Genomic DNA, 25175 nt, shown 5'->3' with positions numbered 1-25175 from the left:
CTTTTATACTTTTACTTAATATGGGATAAGAAAATATTTTCATGTATACACGAAGAAATTATAAAGTTTCTAACCTATAATCTGTAACTCGTCAATGTATCATTATAAGACATTGGTATTTCTTTCACTTTATTTTATTTAAACGTTAAATTTTTTTTGTAGATTATTTTAAATTAAATTTTTCAACTTTTACATTCCGTTTAATGTTTAAATCGATGTTAAAAACTAGCCAGATAATTTCTTCGCTGCAATCATTTCCATAAATTTTTCTCGTTGTCGTTCTACGTTGTTGGAACAGCGATTGTCGTGTCGTTTCATCTCAATCGGTCATCTCATTTCGGAGACGACTATTTCCGGCCTGACGAGCATTTCCATTGTTTCCTGTCCAATTTGCAGACCGTAAGACAATTACCACAAAGAAAGAAAAAAAAAAAAAAAAAAAAAAAAAATAAAAGTATTTAAGCACGATGTCACGCGCGGGACAATGTGCAACGAGGTTCTAATACGAAATTCTATCACAGTTTCTCACACACTTTGTTTTCATCATCGAGTCGTACACTGATCATTTATCGTTGTCAATGCGATCCGATTTTACGTCGTCGACCTCGAGATGCTTCAAATTTTGGCCAATCCATCACGAGAATTTTCTTTCTTCGATCATCATCTTCTTTTTTTGAAAAAAAAATCGTTCGAATGCAATTGCAAAAGTTCTTTTTCGTAGTTTGTAGTTTCGATCGCTTCTTTATCGACCGAGTTATCCCCGCCGATACATCATTATTTCCAATTTCTGTTCGAATACCTTTGGCACATGACTAAATACACTTAAAATACGAATTCGCGACAATCGATACGTGTGTGAGCCATTTTATTATCGGTGCCCGACTATGTAATCGAAACATCCGAGGTGTTTCAAGGTAACGATATCATCGGAAAAAGGAGAAGAAAAAAATATAATTCGCGACAGAGATGAAAAAAAAAAAAAAAAAAAAAAAAAAAAAAGAAGCAGAGAATTCTCCAGCCGAATTGGCCGTAAAGTCAGTCTTTTTCTCTTTCTCTGTCAACCTCGCACCTTGTTGGCCTTCGAAAGATCTCCAGAGGTCGACCTTGGGACGGATCATTTCGTAAAAGCCGAATTGCATCTTCTTCAATAAATCTCAAGTGGCTATTTTAACGACCATTTCGACAACGATGATTCTCTGTTCACCATTCTCATTTCTCCTTCTTAAGTTCGATGAAGTTTTCTATTCTCTTTTTTATTTTTTTTTCTCTTGTCATTGTTATTTCTCTCTTTTTTTTTCTCTCTCTCTCTTTCTCTCTCCTTCATTTATTTCGTAAATTTAATCAGTGGCTGATTCTTCTGTTTATTTTTTTTCGTTTCGGGAAGACGGGTTCTCGAATGAAGTTCACGCTTCATCGAATTGTGTATTTATCAACAGAGGATCGATCAGATTGTAGAGGGCGCAATTAGACCAGCTATGGTATCCTACGCTCTAAATCTTCGTGGAGCAGACTGTTATTGTTGGTTTCGTGCATCGATGCTGGTGATGCCTCTTCCGGTTGCTCACCGCCGCTTAATTCTAATTGGCCCGTGCTGTCGCCACTGCTGGAGCCACATTCGCCATCGACGAATCTGAAATTCAATTGTCCCGTGTTATTTTAATTGCCTCGTTTTTGAAACCAGTCTTTCGTTCGTTATAAGGATTTCGTTATAGGGAAGGGTATGTCGATTCGAGTTTAATTATCGATTATTTTTTCCAGACTTTTATGTTTCAACTGTAAATATAATGAAAAAAAGTACTCAAATTTGATTTATTATTGACAAAGCAAGTTGTTAATCGACGAAGATAATATCAGTGAAATGAATATTCGTTCGTAATATTTCAATAACGATATAATTATTTAGATTAAAAGATGGGTATAACATGTATAAATATATAATGTAAAATATAAATTATTTGACGAGAAAAATGGAACAAACCTGTCGATATTTCATATTAACGAAGGTAACAATTATTTCTTTCCTTTTTATTTTGCGCTAATTTAAATACACTGAAACGTTAAATTTATGTGCATAATTGCAGCCTTTGCGTTTAATCGACCGATTGAGATATAAAGTTCACGGTCTTTTGAGACTTTCAAAGTGACCACCAGTATGCATGCAACGTGAATGATCAAAAACAAATCATTTAACGTAACTTTATTTTCTTACGATACGAAGAATTATTGAAGCCAACGTTAAACGATATTTAATGTGAGTTTAGTGATAATTGTTTTTGAAAAATGTATCTGTTTTACAATTGTTTTTTAGGAATAAAATTATACATTTATGTCGAAGAAGAATTTTAAAAACAGACGTATGTCTTCTTTCCTCCTTTTTTTTTTTTTTTTCAAAAAACAATCAATCATATAAAATATCCAAACAAGTCAAGAGCTTTTCAAAAAATACGTAAATTACATAATTTTCAAGCGAGCCGAAATAAAAAGAAAAACATATTTTTTTACACGTTTTATAAAGATTATTTAATTTTTATCTCAAGCATTTATTCATATATATCTCTAACGGTGAGAGAGATAATTGCGCGATGTATCTTTAGAAAATTATTTCCTCGAATGAATGCAAATCTTTTCTTTTTTTTTTTTAAAAGATTTATTTAAAATATTTGTTATTCACGATTATACAATACTAATTGTAATATTCAAATTAAATTCATATAATATCTTCCCCCCTCCTTTTAATTGAACAAATGATTTAATGAATTCGACAAATTTATATATATATTATTTTTTCTCGAAATAAAAATCCTCTCGCATCGATACTTGCCATCAATATTGATCACTGCTTTCAGCAATTATCGAGTAATTTATGCATACACAGTGATACGAATCACAATTAATTATTTTTTGTTGTTTGGAAAAAGAAAAAAATTCTTTTTTTTTTATATTTTAAATAATCAATGCAGCGTGTTGATAATTATTTTTTGCATTAATTATTGAATTTTATTAACAAAAAAAAAAAGTTCTTCCTTAATAAAATATCATTTAACATTTCTTCTTGTTTCGAGACACTTGTACCATATTACAAGATTTTACGTGTCTTTTATTTATTTATTTTTTTTTTTTTGCAAAGATTTAGAAATTGCCTTAGAAAATTTCTTCCAAAAATTTCGAGGCTTTTACTTTCGTAAACTTTGAAAGTTGTTATTATTCTTATTTATATCCTTCGACGAAAAGAAAATAATATTATGAAAATAAACATTCAAGAGTCTTTCCAAAATATATTCGTAAGATTTAGAAATTAGAAAATTTTTTCAAAAATTTCGAGGCTTTTGCTTTCGATAAATATTTTCGTAAAGTTGCATTATTATTATTCTTATTTACATCCTTCGACGAAAAAAAAATAATATTATGAAAATAAAAATTCAAGAGTCTTTCCAAAATATATTCGTAAGATTTAGAAATTAGAAAATTTTTTCAAAAATTTCGAGGCTTTTGCTTTCGATAAATATTTTCGTAAAGTTGCATTATTATTATTATTCTTATTTACATCCTTCGACGAAAAGAAAATAATATTATGAAAATAAACATTCAAGAATCTTTCCAAAATATATTCGTAAGATTTAGAAATTAGAAAATTTTTTCAAAAATTTCGAGGCTTTTGCTTTCGATAAATATTTTCGTAAAATTGCATTATTATTATTATTCTTATTTACATCCTTCGACGAAAAGAAAATAATATTATATAAAATAAACATTCAAGAATCTTTCCAAAATATATTCGCCACCTAATTTAATCGAATCACAACCGATTGTCGACCGACTTTCCTCAATATTATATTTTTCCTTAATTATTTACCGACACTGCATTTCAACTTCGACGACTGTGATGATGCAACTTATTAATCCGACATTGATGTCATTGATTATCGCTCTTACGAGTTATCTCACGATATCCTCTTCTTTTCTTTAAAAAAAAAATAACACTCTCGAAGGATCGATCAAATATCCCCTTTCGAACAATATCGATCGAAGATCGAAAGGAGAATCAGGAGAAATTTTCAAAGAAAATAAAAAAATATAATTATAATCGAAAGACTCGGTTTAAACTCGTTGGCTTAAAGAGAAAGATAATGACATTCGAGAGAAGTATTCCGAGGCGGTGGATAAAGCAAAGGTCGCCGATAATATTGCTGTCCTCACTTTCGAATGTCAATTCGATATCGAGTGCGAACATTGTAATAAATAATAATATTACAAACGTTGAAGAATCGGGGATAAAATATAATCCCAGAATTATTATTATTATTATTATTAAAAATCTTTCGAAATGGAAAATTTTCGAAAAACGTTTAATATATATATATATAACGTCGATCGAAATATTTGCTACGTGTGCACTTGTGAATCTTGTTGCCAACTTGCAACGGTTATCGGTCGATTCCACGATTTAACGAAGACATTTCGATTGCACCATTTTTCGGTTTTGCCGCAACGTGAAATGCGAGATTTGCGGCAACGATATATATATAAAATCGTTCACGTAACTAATTCGCTTGGTATGCATACCTTCCACCTCGGAATTAAGAGACCATGGTTCGCCGCTGCTAGTTTTGCAATTAGAAAATAAGCGTGGATATTTACAATCCGTGAAAGAAAGTCGAGAGTGGCGGCACCTGTTGATCCTGAGGAGAAGTTGTTTGTAAAGTCCTCGCTCTTTTTTAAGATCGGGAAAAATTTTCATCAAAAAGGGAGATTTTTTGCGAGAATTAATTGTAATTGTAAAATTGTATATATAGAAATTTTCTTGATTTTTTTTCAATAATCTTTCTTAGGGAGAAGAGATTGTAAAAATGATAGAAATTAGGAGAATTTTTCTTTCCATCCAATTTTTGATAAATTATTATCACAAGAAATGTGTATACAATTTTTTAATTCTTCCAAAAATAAATTTCTTTTTTTGCAAAGATAGGAGAAATTTTAGGTTCTCTCTTTTATATAGTATATATATATTAAAATTGTATCTTCCCTAATAATAAGAGATTGTAAAAATGCCAGAAATTAAGAAAATTTTTCTTTCCATCCAATTTTTGATAAATTATTAGAATCTATCTTTTGGATAAATTATTAGAAAGAGAAGAAATGTATATACAACTTTTTAATTCTTCCAAAAATAAATCTTTTTACAAAGATAGGTGAAATTTTAGGTTTTCTCTTTTTCTTTTTGCAAAGATAGGAGAAATTTCAGGTTCTCTCTTTTATATGTATTAAAATTGTATCTTTTGATTGAATGGGGAAGAAGTAATATATAGAAATTTCCTCGATTCTTTTTCAATAACCTCTAATAATCTTCCCTAACAATAAGAGATTGTAAAAATGAAAAAATTAAAAAAAATTTTCTTTCTATCCAATTTTGATAAATTATCACACAAAATGTACAATTCTTCTAAAAATAAATTTCTCTTTTTGCAAAGATAGTAGAAATTTCAGATTCTCCCTTTTATATGTATATATATATATATTAAAATTGTATCTTCTTTAACAATAAGAGATTATAAAAATGTCAAATTAAGAAAATTTGTCTTTCCATCCAATATTTAAATTATTATCACATGAAATGTATAATTCTTTTAAAAATAAATTTCTCTTTTCACAAAGATAGGAGAAATTTCAAATTCTCTCTTTTATATATATATAATATATTAAAATTGTATCTTTTGATTGAATGGGAAGAAGTAATATATAGAAATTTCCTCAATTCTTTTTCAATAATCTTCCCTAGCAATAGAAGAGATTATAAAAATGCCAGAAATTAAGAAAATTTGTCTTTCCATCCAATATTTAAATTATCACATGAAATGTATAATTCTTCCAAAAATAAATTTCTCTTTTCACAAAGATAGGAGAAATTTCAAATTCTCTCTTTTATATATATAATGTATTAAAATTGTATCTTTTGATTGAATGGAAAGAAGTAATATATAGAAATTTCCTCAATTCTTTTTCAATAATCTTCCCTAGCAATAAGAGATTGTAAAAATATAAAAATTAAGAAAATTTGTCTTTCCATCCAATATTTAAATTATTATATATAATTCTTTTAAAAATAAATTTCTCTTTTCACAAAGATAGGAGAAATTTCAAATTCTCTCTTTTATATATATATAATGTATTAAAATTGTATCTTTTGATTGAATGGGAAGAAGTAATATATAGAAATTTCCTCAATTCTTTTTCAATAATTCTTCTTCCCTAGCAATAAAAGATTATAAAAATGCCAGAAATTAAGAAAAATTTTTTTTCCATCCAATTTTAAATTATTATCACACGAAGATGTATAATTCTTCCAAAAATAAATTTCTCTTTTCTCAAAGATAGGAGAAATTTCAGATTCTCTTCTCTTTTATATATATATACATATATTAAAATTGTATCTTTTGATTGAATGGAAAGAATACATATAAAATAATATAATATATAGAATATAATATATAGAAATTTCCTCAATTCTTTTTCAATAATCTTCCCTAGCAATAAGAGATTGCAAAAAATGCCAGAAATTAAGAAAAATTTTCTTTCCATCCAATATTTAAATTATTATCACACGAAGATGTATAATTCTTCCAAAAATAAATTTCTCTTTTCACAAAGATAGGAGAAATTTCAGATTCTCTTCTCTTTTACATATATATACATAAATTAAAATCGTATCTTTTGATTGAATGGAAAGAAGTAAGAGAAATATTTGGAAATATATTTGGAAGTACGTAAAAGCGTTGAACGAAACGCTCGAAAATGAGGAAAAAGCTTGATACCACGCTTAATTAATACCAATCGGACGTTGTACTCTATAACTCGGTTACGTGGACGAAATTCGAAACGGTTGTTGCGAGAAGTCGATTTATTTGAAAGGGGATATCGAATGAGATCCATCAATTAAACGTGCGACGCCTTTCATCGAGTTACGATTCTATTAATTTTATCTCTCTCCTCAGAGAGAAACACATCCAATCACCATCGTGAACGTGACGAGAAATATGGTCATCTTTTTCTCTTTCACAATAATCTCTATAACAATCTTTCCCACTCGTAATAACAGGCTGTAATAAAATGCCAAAAATTGTTATTTCTTCTTCTTCTTCTTCTTCTTCTTCTATGATTCGTTTAATTTTTTTTCTTTTTTAATAATTTCAAAGAAAAAAAAAAAAGAAATCTCCTGAGAGATCGATAGGAGATTTACTTACGTGTACGGTTGCTCCTCCCCACGCATTTCGCATATGACATTTGTCAGGGCCATTATGTAATTCTTGGCCAACGTGAGCGTCTCTATCTTGCTGAGTTTCCTCTCCATCTTTACGTGCGGTATCACCTCGCGTAGTTGCTGAAAATCATAACATTGTACCCGATAAAAAAGATCGAACAAGGATCGAATTGATTTAGAGGAATTGTATCACGGAGAAAAATGTCTCGAATGAAATTTGTTGGTAATCATCGTGGATGATGTGTTATGAAAATACGTGTCTGTATTAATGATAAAGAAAAAAAAAAGGGGGGATTTATAGCGTAATAATATTCGATTAAAAATTCGAAATAAATATTAAAAATTATATTTTATCGTGATAAAAGTATCAAATATAATTTCGAACATTCAATTCTCTTTTTCGTAATTTTCTTATGGAATATCCAAAATTTTGTTCAAATTGAAAAATATTTTTATATATAAAACGAAAAGAAATTTTATGAAGAAAAAAAAAAAAATTTGTAAAGAAAAGATTTTTCAATCTAAAAGATTCAGAATTTTTCTTCGTTCGAAAATTATGCAATATTCAAAATTTCGTTCAAATTGAAAAATATTTTTATATATAATTCGAAACGAAAAGAAATTTTATGAAGAAAAAAAAATTCACAAAGGAAATATTCTTCAATCTAAAAGATTCAGAATTTTTCTTCGTTCGAAAATTATGCAATATTCAAAATTTCATTCAAATTGAAAAATATTTTTATATATAATTCGAAACGAAAAGAAATTTTAAGAAAAAAAAAAAAAATTCGTAAAGGAAAGATTCTTCAATCTAAAAGATTCAGAAAATTATGCAATATTCAAAATTTCGTTCAAATTGAAAAATATTTTTATATATAATTCGAAACGAAAAGAAATTTTATGAAGAAAAAAAAATTCGCAAAGGAAAGATTGAATTTAAAAAATTCAGAAGTTTTCTTCGTTCGAAAATTATGCAATATCCAAAAGTTCGCGTGGAATATATTTTTATATATAATTCGAAACGAAAAGAAATTTTATGAAGAAAAAAAAAATTCGCAAAGGAAAGATTTTTCAATCTAAAAGATTCAGAATTTTTCTTCATTCGAAAATTATGCAAAATCCAAAATTTTGTTCAAAAGTTCGCATGAAATATATTTTTATGTAAATTCGAAACGAAAAGAAATTTTATAAAGAAAAAAAATTTCGCAAAAGAAAGATTCTGAAGTTTTCTTCGTTCGAAAATTATGCAATATCCAAAATTTCGTTCAAAAGTTCGCGTGAAATATATTTTTATGTAAATTCGAAACGAAAAGAAATTTTATGAAGAAAAAAAAAATTCGCAAAGGAAAGATTCTGAAGTTTTTTTCGTTCGAAAATTATGCAATATTCAAAATTTCGTTCAAATTGAAAAATATTTTTATATATAAAACGAAAAGAAATTTTATGAAGAGAAAAAAAAAATTCGCAAAGGAAAGATCGGATCTAAAAGATTCAGAAATTTTCTTCTTCGTTCGAAAAAACTTTCAATTTCTACGTTCACGATGTATCTTTGCCGTCTTTCTCCTCGACCTCGTTGCGAAAAGATGACTTTTGCATAAACGCTCGAACGACTTAGCTTAACCATATGAATTTTACAACTCTGAATTCCCTTATTTCACACCCCCTCCACCCTTTAAATAACGTCTGAACAGGCGCGCGGGTCGCCCACGCTCGTCTTAGATCCGGCATTTACTGCATCCAACGAGATATTACGCTTCTATTATTGCCCTCGGACCGGCTATTGTTGCGGGGCACGGCGGAAAAAGCGTTCCGCCACGACATAACGAGATCGTGGCCAGTCGCGTGCTCGATGTCGTATGAATGTTAGGACTTGGAATTCCGTTTCCGTGAAAAAATCAAATTTCGAATATCGAACGATACAGAGAGATTGAAGAAAGTTTGTAAAAATATCCAGAATTTGCATATATTGAGCATAAAGGAATAAAGGATAAGTGGAAAATTGGAATTTTTAAGAATTCTTTTCGTTTCGATCTACTTACAAGTGTGTGTGTGTATATATATATACATATAGTTAATCCAGTAGTTTATTCGAATTATATATTACAAAAAATAAAAAAGAAAAATTGCGGAAAAATAAATAAAAGAGAACGAAGAAACGAGTAGAGTAGAGAGAAATTAAAAAAATTCTACTATAAAATATAGTAGAAGAAAAAAAAAAGAGAAAGCAAAGTTGCAATGGCGGAAAAATAAAAGAGAAAACAAAAAAAAACACGACTGAACGAAGTAGAGCGTAAGAAATTAAAGAAGAATCGACAATAAAATATACGTGATATATATATATATATAATATTCGAATGTATAAGAATATAATAGAATGTATATTGAAAATAGAAATTGAAGGTTAAAAAGAAAATATCAATGGAAACGATATTTGAATAAAGCAGCATTAAAAAGAAGCTAAAATATATCGAAAATGAAAATTTTCATCCCGGATGAAATTTCTTTTTAATTTTTGAACAAACGAGTTTTCCATTCCGCGACCTACGCAAGTGTGTCGTCGTTGGAAAGTTGGTCATGAATCACGGTTATTTTGTAACGCGTGGAAAACTGTGCGTTGTGTTACGTGCGTAATGTTGCTTGCGAGTGACGAGAATCGAATTTAATTTTCGAATAAACTCTTTGGTAAAAAATTTTTTCCCTCGCTATACGCTAATCGAGCGTTTGTTCTTCGAACAAACGGGTCGGTGGTAGGGGATTTTCAAGCGTGTCGTTGGAAAGTTGGCAACGCTGAAGCTCCGGGTAAGATTGTTTTGTGAACGCGTGAACAATTACCTCGAAAGCGTCATTTAGGGAATGCATTCTCATTCTTTCTCTCTCGTTGCTCTCGAGCCTCCTCAGGTTCCTTTCCCGCGCAGAGATCCCGCTCTTTCGCCTCCTCGTCGTCGGTGGGCCACCACGATTCCTTCTTTTAGCCTGTTTAGGGCTTCTTTCGCTCCCGCTGCTGTCGCTCTCCTCGCCCACCTTTTCAATCGTTTTTTCATAAAAATATTTCACCAGATAAAAATCCTCCTCTCGATCTCGATCCTTTTCCCCCACTACCTCGCGATTTCGTTTCGTCATTCTTTTCATTCCTTTTTTTTTTTTCCTCTTTTTTCTTTTTTTTTTTTTTCTTTCCCCTCCAATATTGTGCGTTAGGTAACCAAGGAAGTTTTTATCGTTATTTTTACGATTTAGAAAAGTATCCGTTGTTTTACGAACGATTGTAAACGATTTTTGCGACTTAAAATTGGATACGTGGTGGATTAACAGTTAGAATTATGCATTTCTGCGCATACCGTGCTAAGTGTGGAGTAAAAATAGTTTTTATATTTTTATTTAATTTGCGAGTAAAAAAAAAATTTCCTTCTCGAATTTTTCTTAAAAAAACAAAAAAAAATTATTGCAAAACTTTCTTGGTTACACAGTACAACTGAAAAAAAAAAAAAGGAAGAAGAAGAAGGGAAAAAAAAGAATTTTACGATTACGAAAAGTAATTATTTTGATAGTATAAAAAAAAAAAATATACGAATGATTTATGGGATGTATATACGATCAATGGAAAAAAAAAAAATTCGAGTATAAAAAAGAGAAATTAATTTTATTCGAATTGTTCGAGATCAATCTTTACCTTTAATAAATAATAAACTCTGTTCCGATCAAAGTGATTTCGTTCCTCCCTTCGATCGAAGGATCGACCGATCTTTCGTATTTCATCGATGTATTTTTCATTGTGAACGTTGGTATTCGCGAGATTATATAACGAATCGTATATTCTAATATTAGTTGAAAACTCAAGTTTCTTAAGTAAAAGATAAGATTAAAATTGACGCAAGTGTGTATAATTGTATCTGTGTAATTCTGTTTATTGGCTATCAGAAATTTTTCGTTCGATATCTTTCATTTCGAAAAGATCGAATATGCATCTGCAACTTTTGCATTAGTGACATTTCCAGGAAATGCAATAATACATATATACATATATATATATATATATATATATATATATATATATATATATATATATATTTATATATATGTATATATTGTTCGGACGTATAATTTTCTTATCATTGTTTGTAAAAAGTAGGTACTTACGTGAGCACTTACTTTTGTATATCGATTACGGTTAATTGAATTGAAACTATAACAACAATATTATCTTTGATCGAAGAGAGATAAGGTTAAGTTTGCATCATTTTAAATCATTCGTGGAAATAAAATTATTGTTAAATCTAACCTTGAAAAAAAATAATAAAAACAAGTTGGTAAAAAAGAAAAAAATTTCTTTCAAAAACATTAAAAAAAAAAAAAAAAGAAAATATTCTAAATATGAAATATTTATTAAACGTAACAGCGTAAGTGTTTGAATAATAAAAAGAATACATTTGTATTTTTAAAATCAGATTCCATTTGAATATATATTATTCTAAATATTTTGCCACTGCATATCTCTGCATACATATTTTCTACCAGTTTTGCTTAAAATAATCGCGCAAGTTGTTCAGAACATTTACGAATCTCAATGCCCGATAACCTTATCTTTGAATTTTCTTTTATACGTAACTCCTACATGTATGCAGTATGATTATAGTTCATTGCATACACTTTATATAAATGTTACTTTAATGTAATTAATAATTGATACTTTGATCGATGCTTTTTTTCGATTAATAATCGATAATAATTGATATCTGAAAATCAACACTCGATATTGTTGACGAAATGCCAACACTTTGTTTTAATTAGTCTTTGTACAATAAATATAACCTTTGATTCTATCAACTCAAATTTCTGAATACTCGATATCTTTGCACGAATTAAAAAGTATAACACGTATATAACGCAAACAAAAATTTCTAAATTTATAATTTTGTAATTATCAAATATGAAGTGTATTTGATTTTTTTTTATTAATATAGAGTATAATTTAGAATATAGAACTCGTGATATTATCAATTCGTTTTAAATAAGATACATAATTATCTTATTATCGATAGATAGATCGGTATGTATTGATAAATACGTTATTCTCGTCCAAAAAATCAAGGAGAAATTTACAAACAATAATATAACTACAACGATATATTTCATTTCTATATATTCTAGATTTCGTTATCAATTTATTCGAAAATTAATTGCAGATTTCAAAAATTCAAAAATTCCTACGATTTCAAATGATTTCTATGATTAGAAAAAGAAAACAAAAAATATTGGAAAACTATTCTCAAATCAAATCGATAGATTTATCCTATAAAATGTACGATTGATTAATTTTCTAAAAATATTATTTTACATATTTTTTTATAAGAAATGAATTAAAATGAATTCTCATATCGATATATTATGATAAAATTATAACATAATTGATAATTGAACTGCTTAGAAGATAAACTGATCAATCAAACAACAAAGTGTATAATTATATCAACTTTTTAGAAAACATATAATTAATTATCATAATATTTAACATTTTCTTACTTGTGGACAGCATGATGAGAAATTGCAGAAAACTTTCAAATGCAAAGATATAACAAATAAATAAAGATTTGTTTCAACTTAATTAGACCTCGATTTATTAATCACGCTACGAAACGTGTTCACCGACATGTCGCATTTAGTTGCACCAAAAATAGAAGAGATGTCCTTACCTCCGCGCCAACGACATGATGGCGACTTCGTTTTCCGGTAAGCGAGTCGACGGAAGCGTCGTCCAGGTCGATATACATCTCCTGATCACAGTCTTGATCGCTACCCGATAACCTCTCCAGGCTTCGCATTATCCCGAGGAAAGTAACGCGTTGGACCCCCTGGAATCGCACACGGTTGCAATATTAATCTTCGTCGATCGGTTGAAAATATAATGTGTATGTTTATATACTGCTAATTTCTCGATGAATCATTTATTAGCGATATTCATCGATTCATCGTTATTTATGTGATTCAGACGTTCGATCTCTTTCGAGTTTATTTATTTATTTATTTTTTTTTACTTTTGTAGAAAATGTCAAGAGAAAAAAATCAATAATCTTGTCATGCAATCTCATCGTTAATTATCGAATGGGTAAGTGATTCGACGATTGATCGATTAGAATATTTATCGAATTACGTTGTCTAACAGGTTCTTTTTGTCGCGTGACAGCTTGTGTGTTTGATTTGTGGGAGAAAATAGTTGATAGTGTTGGAATTGGAAGTCTTGAAATCGATAAGAATTCTATTAATATGAATCAGTTGAAAGATTTGTAAACAAGAGGAGTGTTGATCCATTTTTGACAGTTTCCTAAAAAAAAATGAAAGTAACAAAGATAACCTTTTTTTAAAATTTTTGCTTCAAAACTTTACAGATTTTCAGATTTCGATCCATTATATTATTATTCTTATTCATACATTATACACAAATATATAATTTCTGTTCTAAATTCGCCATTAATTAAAGAATAATTATTAAATTGATATTTTTCCGAAACATTTTCGAGTGCAAAAAATCTTTGAGAAAATAAACAAATAGGGAATTACCGATGCATATATTGTAAAATTATTAATGGAAAGATAAGTAAACTGTGGGATCTCCCAGCAATCGGTACAAATGTAAACATTTCAGGACAATTGAGAAACATTGGCACGAGAAACGTGCGCTAAACGAGATAATCGAAGTGGGATATCCCGTTTTCCCTGGCTACGCTTGATTCAATGCCAAGAATTCTTCGCACACAATTACGTTCTCTGTGCTTTACGATCTGCGATTAAGTAATTGTATATATCATTGTGGCGACGTACGTAAGTATATGAGTAATTATAAGTCGAGCATTATCGAAGAAATGATATAAATATACAATCAATAAACTCTTTTCATTTTTTAATATTCATTTACTTCTTATTTATTTATTTATTTATTTCATTCACAAGGAAACAAAATAATAAAAATGATCAAACACGTGTTATTGAATTAAACGGATAAACATGCTTTTTTCAAGTACCCATAATATCACCTCAAAGAGAAAAAACAATGAAAGGAAATATGGAGAGAAAGTCTGCTTCGACTGATGTTTCTTTCTGGATTGTCCAGTTCGATTTTCTCGTCGGGGAAACTGACTTGTAATATTTCTGCGTTTTTATTACTTTAATGTATCAAATTCTTTTAAAGCGTTCAACGTTTTAAAACATTTCCAACATCCAGTGTTTCGACTAATAAACTTCATTGCAACTAATAATTTTCAAACGTTCTGCATGAAATAAACAAGACTAGTAATTACGAAATAATATATTGAGAAAATTTGCGATTCCCTCTCGATGTTCTTACGTTAGCGCGTTACTTATGATCATGTGAAAATAATTATACATTCTGCAAAATAACCTGTTGTTGTAATTGTTTCTAAAGTGTAGTCGCTCGTGCAACGTTTTGTTTTGTAGCACGATGCAGTAAAAATTAGCAAAAGGCATTTATTATTTCTCTAGAATTTATCTTGTGGAGCATTAAATATTCAGATTGTGTATAGTCACAATCATAACTTGTTGGAAACTTAACTTGTTTCAGGATACAGAAAAATGAACATTGTATGGTATTCAATAATAACCAACATGGTATGTGAATTGAAAATTTTAAAATATAAATAATATTTATGATTAATGTGAGTAATGTTTAGGTTAAGTTAGAATTAGGTTAGATTAGGAAGACTAGGTTAGAAAGACGACTTATTACTCTATTTAGAAGCTATTATTAAATATATTTTTTAATAATTACAATGATTGTTATTGAATGCAAATTTTTATTAGGAAATGGAATATTGCGAATTTTTTTTTTCTCAATAAAGAAATATTTTTATTCGAAAAAAGATTGAAATATTTTTACTCGTGTAAAAAGTGAAAAGGAAAAAAGAGTTATTTCACTCAAAATTGAGTTGTAAATGGATAAATTGTTATTTACAAAGAATTTTATCGCTTCGTTTTTGAAAAATATATTCGTGGATTATATTCGTGGAATATAATACATTTCAAATTTTATAACCTCTGACATTTCACTCTTCATTTTTTCATCATTTCGTGATTTGATTTTTTAAACATCTAAATATTCCTCTGTTTTATATAAAACAATTTATACCACAGTTTTGCAATTTCTTTTAGTTCTTTATTTAAAAATTAAACAAGTTTTTATTACTTTAATCGAATAGATTAACTAAAACAAATTAATTTATGCACAATTTTATGTTATAAATAGCTTATAAATAGCTATATATAAAATATAACATAAAAATTTATTTTTTTTCTTGTCTTCGAGTAAATTTTTTATTTTTTAAGATTTATACATTAAATTTTATATATTTTTGTCGTTTATATACATATTCATTCTACATACAAAGCGTAAAATTCAGAATTATATCAATGTCCATATTTTTTTGATCAACTGTTTATTTATATAGAACAGTTTCTCAATAATATCGGTATCGATTAGAAAAAAAATATAAAAAAATGTACATGTCAAAAAAAAGTCAATAAGAGACCAATATTATCTCTCTCGACAAACTTGAAAATATTTTTCAAATAAACGTCCAATAAGATTTCTCATTTGAAAACTTGTTTCCACAAACCGGTGAGCACAATTACACGCAAAAAAGATAATTAAACGAGCATTACTATTGGATGTCACAACAAGATCTCTCGCGCATGCTTCAACTATGAGATATACCACTCGATTCGTAAAGTGGTTTCGAGCATCCTTTGATATTAATCTTCGTCGATAGATCCTTCTAATTTAATATCAATTGCAGTGTCGATCAGAAGAAAATAATTTCTCGGACAGAACAGCTTTTCCATCTATACCAGAACTACAAGATCGAGGAAAAAGGATATCTCTTCTATATTTTCTTTTTTTAGGCCTCATTCGTATTAACCTCAAAATCGACCGACAACTCTCGTTCAACGACATTCTCTAGAAGGTATTGTCGTTCAGTGCATGCTCGAAACTCACGTGTAATGGAACTTAATGCAAATACATTCTGCGACTTCATTAATGACGGGGACGCGGTGTGTCACGTGGGGCCATTACACCGTGGAACATACATGACTCTGTTGTGTGTATACACGTTACTAAAGTTATCTAAGTTGTACCGCTGTGTCAAGTCCTTCGTTGTCGGACGTGTGTCTATTCATTAGCGATATAATGCATCGAATTACGTTATTATCCATACACGAGAGGCCGTATACATTTGAGAGGCCTTATATATATGGAGTATATATACATATATATATATATAAAAAAAGGAGTATTCGGTTCGAAATTTAAAAAATTTTTTTACCGGAGATTGATATACCGAAAAATGTAATACGATCACGTATTATACGTGTATGTATGTATGTTTAAATTGATAAGATAAATGGTGCATTGGTGAAATCGTGTATGAAAATTTCGTCAGAGTATCCCTCGCACGTGGAGCATTTATGCGGGGTTTAACTCTTTCGACCTTGGTGAGATTTTTTTTTTTTTTATTTTTCTCTATCTCATTCTTATTCTCTTATTAATGAAAACTTTAATTATATGTTGTATTATAATTGATACTATTTATTTTTAAAAACAAAAGAAAAGGAATTGAATAGATAAGAGCCGGATAGAGAGCGTGCAAGAGGATGGAAATTAGATACGAACAGTATTCAACTGCAGATATTACAGGTACAAGAATTTAAGGAATTTTATTATTTTTTTTTTTTTTTATTTATTTATCATAACTAATAATATTACCGAATTGGCAAGTGGAAAAAGATATAATTCACTTGTAAAAACTGTGTACTGTGAAAAAAAGAAATATATATATATATATATATATATTGACAAGAAATTGATAAGTTGCGACATATAAAATTTTACTAATAATATTAATTCAATTGCGCAAGAGGATTCGAGTTAATACAACGAGATTTATTTCGCTTGATATAATATTTACTGAGGCTTTGTTGTTTCTCTTGGAATAACTGGTGTGTTTTTTTTTTTTTTTTTTTACGTACATATATATATATATATATATATATATACACACCAATCTCTTGTTTCGACAAATTGCAGACGTTACGATATTATACTCGCGTATGGAAACATAAAATTTCAATACGAGATTAACAATGATTTTTTCAGAGTATAACGTTCCTACCTTATTTCCTGCAAATGGAAATTTCCAACGTACATTTGCATCGTCTTTTATTATTCTCCAATAAGTAGTTAAACTCGTTTTTTAATTTTCCTTTTTTATTATCCCGAATTTTGTAATATCGATCAACGGATCCATCGACACGTGCACGTGTCGTTAAACCAATTAAAAAAATGTTTCTTCGAACGTTACGTAAGAATGTACAATCACAAACATTCACACTCATTCTTCCTTTTTCCACGATTTTTCCACGTTCAACAACTGATCTTTGAATGTTTGAATATTTATAATTTTTTATTCTTAAAATTTGAACATTTCCCATTATTTCTTTTTCTTCGCTCGTAAACTCGAACGTTTCCCCCCACTCCTCCTTTTATGCCACTCTTCTTGCATCGTGAAACGACAGATGTCTCTCGATCACCCGATAGAGTCGAATGCCATCTTTATTTCCCCGATACTTTCGTCAATATCTGTGCGCGCAGTTTTTTTTTTTATGCACAGTTATTCGGATAATTCTTAGCATTCGCGAGTGGAATTTTAGAAAGCAATCCGTGTTCACGATGCGAAACTGTTCCGAACGCGACACGGCTGAAGGAACAGTTACTGAAACGCCGATGTTTCCACTTCTTCTTCCAAGTCCGACGCTCGGTTGTTCCACGGAAAATATTTTAAACGTGTACTCGCTCGCAATTTATTCCCAAGTAAATAACACGGTGAAATATTCGTTTCGCACTTTATTCCTCTCTTGTAATTAACCGAGGAAATAATACTCCCCCAGGTTTTTCTTGCCTCGAAAAATCCTATTTGCGGGAATATCATCTCGCAATGTTTCTCTTTAAATTGTTAAATATATCCTCCTCTCTAGTAAGTAAATTTCACGCCTCCGAGAATAAAACATTTTATGCGGAGATATGAATTTTAATCTTTTGATTATAGAAACTTTTAAATTAGCTTTTTTTTTTTTTTTTTTTTTTATTAATTGTAACTATTTTTTTCAGACGGAAAAATATCTACGTATCTTTACTATTATCTGGAAAATATCTGAGTTATCAATAATATGAAAGATACTGGATTCATTGACTATTTCTTATTTACTTTATTCTTTTTTTATATATAAAAATTATAACAGGAAGAAATAATTGAGAATTTTTCTTCTTTTTTTTAAAAAATAAAATCGATGCAATAAATGATCATTAAAATTTTATAATGATAAAATATATTTAAAATAATCAATATACGGTTGAATTTGTTAAATTTATTAATATTTGTTAAATTTATTAATTTTTATAAATATTGAAATAAATAAATGAATACAGGTGAACAAAGAAAGGATCAAATTTTTATTATCTGGAAATTGATTATTTCTTATTTACTTTATTCTTTAATGATTCTTTTTTATACATAAAAATTATAGCAGGGAGAAATAATAGCGAGTTTTTTAAAAAATAAAATTGATATAACAAACAATCATTAAAAAATTTTATATTTAAAATATATTTAAAATAATAATCAATATACAGTTGAATTTGTTAAATTTATTAATACAGTTTTACAAATATTGAAATAAATGAATAGAAGTCAACGAAGAAAGGATCAAATTTTTATTATCTGGAAATTATCTCAGTTAACAATAATATAAAAGATATTGGATCCATTGACTATTTCTTATTTATTTTATTATTATGATTTTTAGTAATTTTTTTTTTATACATAAAAATTATAACAGGGAGAAATAATTGCATTTTTTTTTAAAAAATAAAATCGATACAACAAATAATCATTAAAAAATTTTATACTTAAAATATATCTAAAATAATAATCAATATACAGTTTTGAATTTGTTAAATTTATTAATACATATTTTTACAAATATTGAAATAAATAAATAAATGAATACAAGGTCAACAAAGAAAGGATGAAATTTTTATTTAATAAACAAGAGATTATTATATTATTCGACAAGACAATTAATTTCTTAACTCCGTTAAGAAATTCTTCAATAATAACGAATTATTTCTTCTCAACTTTGATTAATTATCGCTGAAGATAACGTCACGTTGATAAAATCACGTGCACGTACTCGTCGAGTTAATCATTAAATGTATACGAGTGGCGAATCAAAGAAAAAAGAATTTTTATATATATATATATATATATATATATATATATATATATATATATATATAAAGATGTCATATCCGCTTGCTTCTACTATCTTGATGAGCATCGAGTTTAATATCCTTAAACTATTAATAGCTTCATTTCTTTTTCTAATTATCAATTTCCGCTTAGCCAACATCCAACTTATTTGAAAAAAAAAAAAAATAAAATAAAATAAATCTTCTTCCAGAGAGAATAAAATATCGAAAAATTCTACGATCCACCCTCGCGAGACGTGCAGCAGCAGCAATGACAGGGAGACAAGATTTGCAAAATGTCGGACCGGTTGGATTAACTCGGTGTTCAAAAACACATCCATCGAAGATCCACCACGTTTAAGTAACTTTAAGAAACGTCGAAATTCTATAACCGATTTTATGTAACCAAACGAAAGTGCAAGGGTAAAATTTACGGATTTAAATTTTATTAGATGAATTTTATTAGTTTCGTGAAAGTGTGTGTGAATTTCGACTTTTGATTCGGTCGAATATTTATTTTATTTTTTTTTTAGGGAAGCAAAATGCATGGATCTCGAGGATTTGTTGACACTGGATTGTCGCTGTTACGAAAGTGGAAAAAATACTGGAAAAAAGGAAAGGTTTGCTTCGAATAATCATTTTTCCTTTAATATTTTAAAATAAATGTAGTGGAAATGGTGATTGAACGAGGTGTAGTGATTCACGAGATACGTAAATTTTTCCTTATTTTAATTTCATCACAGTTTTCAGAAAAATTGTGAGAGGGAGATTTCGTTTATTGGAAATTGTTTATCTGTATGTCGCAAAGAGAAATGAAGCGATAAGAGAAAGTGTGATGACCGGTGTAATTATCAGATTGTAAAACAAAAAATTGTTAATCGAGCGAATTAATTAATAATCGTCGATTCACGAGATAATAAATCAACATCAGGTAAGTTTTGAACCAATCTATTCCCAGAATTGCAATCATCATTACATTTGATTACTTTTATAACGAAAAGATGAAGTAGAAAAGAATGTATAAAATAAAATAAAATTCCCAGGTGGTATTTATTAATTTTTTTATTCTTTCAAATCTATCTACATTTATTTATAGACATATTTTCCCTTACTTCGCTTAAAAATTACATCATAAATGAGTATTTTCTTAACCAAATGATGAACCATATAGCATGATGCACCATTTTTCATACAAAACACGTCTAATATCTGTTTACAAAAATATTCATGCTATGAATGATGACTTAATATACATGCTAAAAATATATATGCTATACTACTGGCTTAATTAATTATAGGTATTTATACTTTTTAATAATTAAAATTGGATCAAGTAATTTTTAAATTACTACTATATAATAAACTTACTATACTCATATAATTCATATTACAAAAATATCTTTCTTACTATACACACTCTAGGTAAGAAGAATGGATATTTTATTGCTAAAATTGGACGATGAAGAAAGGTGACAATGCTTGAAAAAACTTTAAACGCCAAAAATAAATTACGACGTCCAACAATGGATTAAAAACATGAATGTATTATTGCATAGCTGGACGGACTCTGGATGGAACGAGTGCTCTGTATGCAAATCCCGGGGGACTAATCCGAGAGTAAAAGTCGTTTCCTGTGTTCGTTTTAATGGGCTGGCCGTGTTCGTCGATATCGATGGAGGAAACAACAACGACGACAACAAGAACGTCAACACCCGGCAACTTGGAAAAATCTATTTTGACTTAATACATTTTTCCTCGCGGATCCTACCTCTAGTCACCTCTTTTATTTGTATAAACAAAGCTGGCTGTACGCGATAACGATAACAATTCCGCATAAAGAACGATAACACGATGCTTTTAAATAGGAAATTTTCCTTTCACCTTCCGCCCGACTTCGCCGATAATAAACCATTTAAAAAATAATTTGTGGAAAGTTGATTTTTTCACACAAATCAATTTGATAAATTATTTCATCGTTGCATCGTTGTTACGTCGATCAATTTCTCTTAAATATTCCGGTCTTTTGTATATTTACATTGCATTGTAATATTAATTGTAACAATCTATCGTGATATTCTTCTCTGTATTTGAATTGCATTGTTATTAATTGTAATAATTTTAATTGTAATAATCTATATTCTTCTCTATATTTAAATTATTATTAATTGTAATAATTTGATGATTTTTTCATCAAATAATCTAAATATTTATAATTTATTCTGATTCTTCTCTATATTTAAATTGCATTGTTATTAATTGTAATAATTTGATGATTTTTTCAACAAATAATCTAGATATTTATAATCTATCCTGATATTCTTCTTTATATTTAAATTATTATTAATTGTAATAATTTAACCATCTTTTTATCAAATAATCTGAATATTTATAATCTATCCTGATATTCTTCTCTATATTTAAATTGTTATTAATTGTAATAATTTGATGATTTTTTCATCAAATCTAAATATTTATAATTTATTCTGATTCTTCTCTATATTTAAATTGCATTGTTATTAATTGTAATAATTTGACCTTCTTTTTATCAAATAATCTGAATATTTATAATCTATCCTGATATTCTTCTTTATATTTAAATTATTATTAATTGTAATAATTTAACCTTCTTTTTATCAAATAATCTGAATATTTATAATCTCTCCTGATATTCTTCTCTATATTTAAATTGTTATTAATTGTAATAATTTGATGATTTTTTCACCAAATAATCTAAATATTTATAACCTATCCTGATATTATAATCTATTCTTATAATCTATTTTTATAATAGATAATATATTCTATTCTTATAATATATAATATATAATCTATTCTTGTAATAGATAATATATTCATATAATCTATTCTTCTCTATATTTAAATTGTTATTAATTGTAATAATTTGATCTTTTTATCAAATAATCCGAATATTTATAATCAATTTTGATATTTAAAAAAAAAAGAAGATCGATATATATATATATATATTTTCTACGAGTTCACAAATTCCGGTTTCTAAATTTCTCTAACTCCTAGAGTAACATCCGTGGAACGAATTCCAGCGCTCATCCGAGCCGGCTTGTTGGAGAAAGTCGAGCAAATCGCAGGCAAATGGCGGCGCGAGTCGATTTTTCGAAACGTCAGATATACGAGTTGTCAGAAACGTGCAAGTAGCAGATTTCTAAACCCATTCCGTGAATAATCGATATCTTCGTACCAATAATAAGCGTATACGAAAATAAGAAAGAAATCGGGTAATTTAATGATCTCGTGCAATTGGCCTTGAACATCTTCCCATGAAGAAATTTTATTAATTAACGAACGAAACATTTTACTAGAAAATTATAAGCATAGATAAGTCTAATATATCGTGATTCCAATTAATTGTGAATTGAAATAATTTTTTTTTTTTTACTATCAAAATTAGACGTAAAAACTTAAATTTAAATTTTTAAAAATTCTGACAAATGGTGTTAAAACGTGGATCTTATTTATTCGTGAAATGAAAATTGTTTGCTATTTTAATTTTTACAAAAAGAAATCAAGAGAAACAGAGAGAGAGAGAGAGAGAGAAAGGATAATGTATTTTATTTCACGTCGTGATAGATGTCGAAACGAAAAAATCAAAATTATACGATAAATTTGTTTCGAATCTTTCAATTTTAATTTTCGAATAACAAAAAAAAAAAGAAAAAAAAACTCATTCTTGTATTTCGACTTAACCCTAATAATAATAAGAGAAAAAAAGAAAAGAGAGAAAAAAAATTTTACCCGTTGCGTTTCGTCCTAATTTTAATGAATGATCAAAGAGGCGATAGTAATTACCAGACGAACGATAACCTTCGACTGCACGACTTATCTATCGCTAGTGCGCATAATCTATCACACAGATACAGTAATCTTGGTTTAACATTTCATTGTGACACGGTGACGAAGTGGCGGGATAACCAAGCCAATATAAATGTTTCATCGGTCGAAAGCGAATCCGATTCGGAAACTGCACTTTTATACGTGTACTCCTTTCAATATTGCCGTATCACGGTTTCATTTGTCATTTACATTTTGCTGTGTAAAGGGAAAACTGACACTGTCGCGCTTCTCTCTCTCTCTCTCTCTTTCTCTTTCTCTTCTCCGTTCTTTTTCTATTTTATGATCGAGCAGAAATTAGATTTATCAAATATACGAAAAATATAATTTTCGAAACGTGCAAAGTTTCTTTTCGAACGAATAAATTAAATAATTATTTATTAGAATTTAACTTCTATTCATACGTTACATTTTTTTTCGAGTGTTCAAAAATCCGAAAATTTCTTACCGATTTATTTTTCACCAAAAGTTCATTTTGTTTCGTGCCTCGATTCATTAGTTCCTATTGAAAAAAGATTCGTTTTATATTCGTCGAAGTTGAACGTATTTTAAATACACAAAAAGTATATAGTACTTTTATATCATTATATATTACTATATACATTATTTATACGTTACTATTATATACTTTACTATAGCATAAATATATTGTGTATATACTATACTTCGAACAACAAACAGTTTAAATAATCGTACTATCCTTATTCGCGCTAAAAAAATTCCCTTACTCGTATAATTTTCCCAGCATATTTCAACGTATTTTTCCCTCGCGGCACTGACGACACATTGAGAACAAGAGCCGGCTCGGTTGGTAAAAATGCGCATCGTTGTGCGAAAACGCGAATAGGTGAATGCACGCGTATTTCTGCTCGATCATAAGAAAACGCGTGGGCATGAAACGCGAGGCAGGAACGAAGGAGGAGAGGCGAAACAGGTGCTATATTTACCTTGGATGTCGGCGGTCCTGGCTCGAGGTGCGCTCGATTATCTTCTACCGCGCTTGTCCATGGAAGGAAAGGAACCCAAAAGCCTCGTTCTTCCTTTCTTCTTCAATTATACATCCGATCACCGAGCAACGTTCTCTCTCCGACACGAAAAACATTCGACACTTTCGTCACTGCCCAACTATTGTACGCTATCTCGATTATCTCTCGAAATTTTCTTCTTCCCCCCTTTCCTCTTGATTCCACGTTTTTTTTTTGTTTTTTCTTTTTTTCTTTTTTCTTTTTTCTTTTTTCTTTTTTTTTTTCTTTTATGTACCCGCACACGACACTTTTTCCCCTCTCCGGTTCACAAGTTTACTCCTCCCCTCCCCGTCACTTACGGCTCCCCCGTCGGGCACGATCTCCTCTCACTCCCTCTCCCTCTCCCTCGCCCTCTCCTTCTCTCTCTTTCTCTGTCTGGCGTTGGCCACAGTCGATCAATAACTCGCGCCTCTGAGTTTCTTTCGGGGATTCCCAGCTGGATCTCGGAGGCGCCCGATCAAATTACCTTCGATCGCCGGCGGAGGAAGAGTGCTCTCTATCTGCGCAACACGTGCAAATTATATTTGATTGGAGGGGGGGAAGGAGAGAAAGTATTGTTGTTGGAGGGAGGAAAATACTGTTCCCTGTCCCTATCCGGACGGCAGCGGACGAAACGACTTTCTTGCGCGAATTTCATTCGTTTCTCTCTTCTTTTTTTTTATATTTTTTCTGACTTGACACACAATTGCCGTTTAAACATGCATACGTTTTAATTTCT

General features: G+C 29.1%; 1 protein-coding gene and 1 long non-coding RNA gene across 5 annotated transcripts in view; one reads left to right on the top strand and one right to left on the bottom strand.

Moving 5' to 3' along the window:
- Window positions 1–293: 293 nt before the first annotated feature.
- Window positions 294–25175, bottom strand: part of LOC100576700 (class A basic helix-loop-helix protein 15) — a 152615-nt gene continuing 127733 nt past the window's right edge. For 2 of the 4 annotated variants that reach the window (XM_006558554.3, XM_026446033.1), the window contains exons 2-6: window positions 24380–24957; window positions 12943–13101; window positions 10088–10276; window positions 7239–7375; window positions 1474–1630 (exon numbers count right to left, since the gene is read on the bottom strand). In XM_006558554.3, coding sequence (XP_006558617.1) covers window positions 1474–1630; window positions 7239–7375; window positions 10088–10276; window positions 12943–13071 — 612 coding nt within the window. In that variant the 5' untranslated portion in view covers window positions 13072–13101; window positions 24380–24957. Of the gene's footprint in view, window positions 1631–6727; window positions 7095–7238; window positions 7376–10087; window positions 10277–12942; window positions 13102–24379; window positions 24958–25175 lie in introns of those variants that run through there. The other 2 variants (XM_006558552.3, XM_026446034.1) reach the window with 2 other exon arrangements.
- LOC107963981 lies at window positions 13022–15091 on the top strand. The gene is made up of 3 exons (XR_001702158.2): window positions 13022–13158; window positions 13293–13355; window positions 13893–15091. It is a non-coding gene; the product is annotated as an uncharacterized LOC107963981 (long non-coding RNA).

Source organism: Apis mellifera, linkage group LG1, assembly GCF_003254395.2.
Source record: "Apis mellifera strain DH4 linkage group LG1, Amel_HAv3.1, whole genome shotgun sequence".
NCBI lineage: Eukaryota > Metazoa > Arthropoda > Insecta > Hymenoptera > Apidae > Apis > Apis mellifera.
Note: the sequence above shows the minus strand (reverse complement) of the source record. Positions and strands in the feature narration are given on the sequence as shown.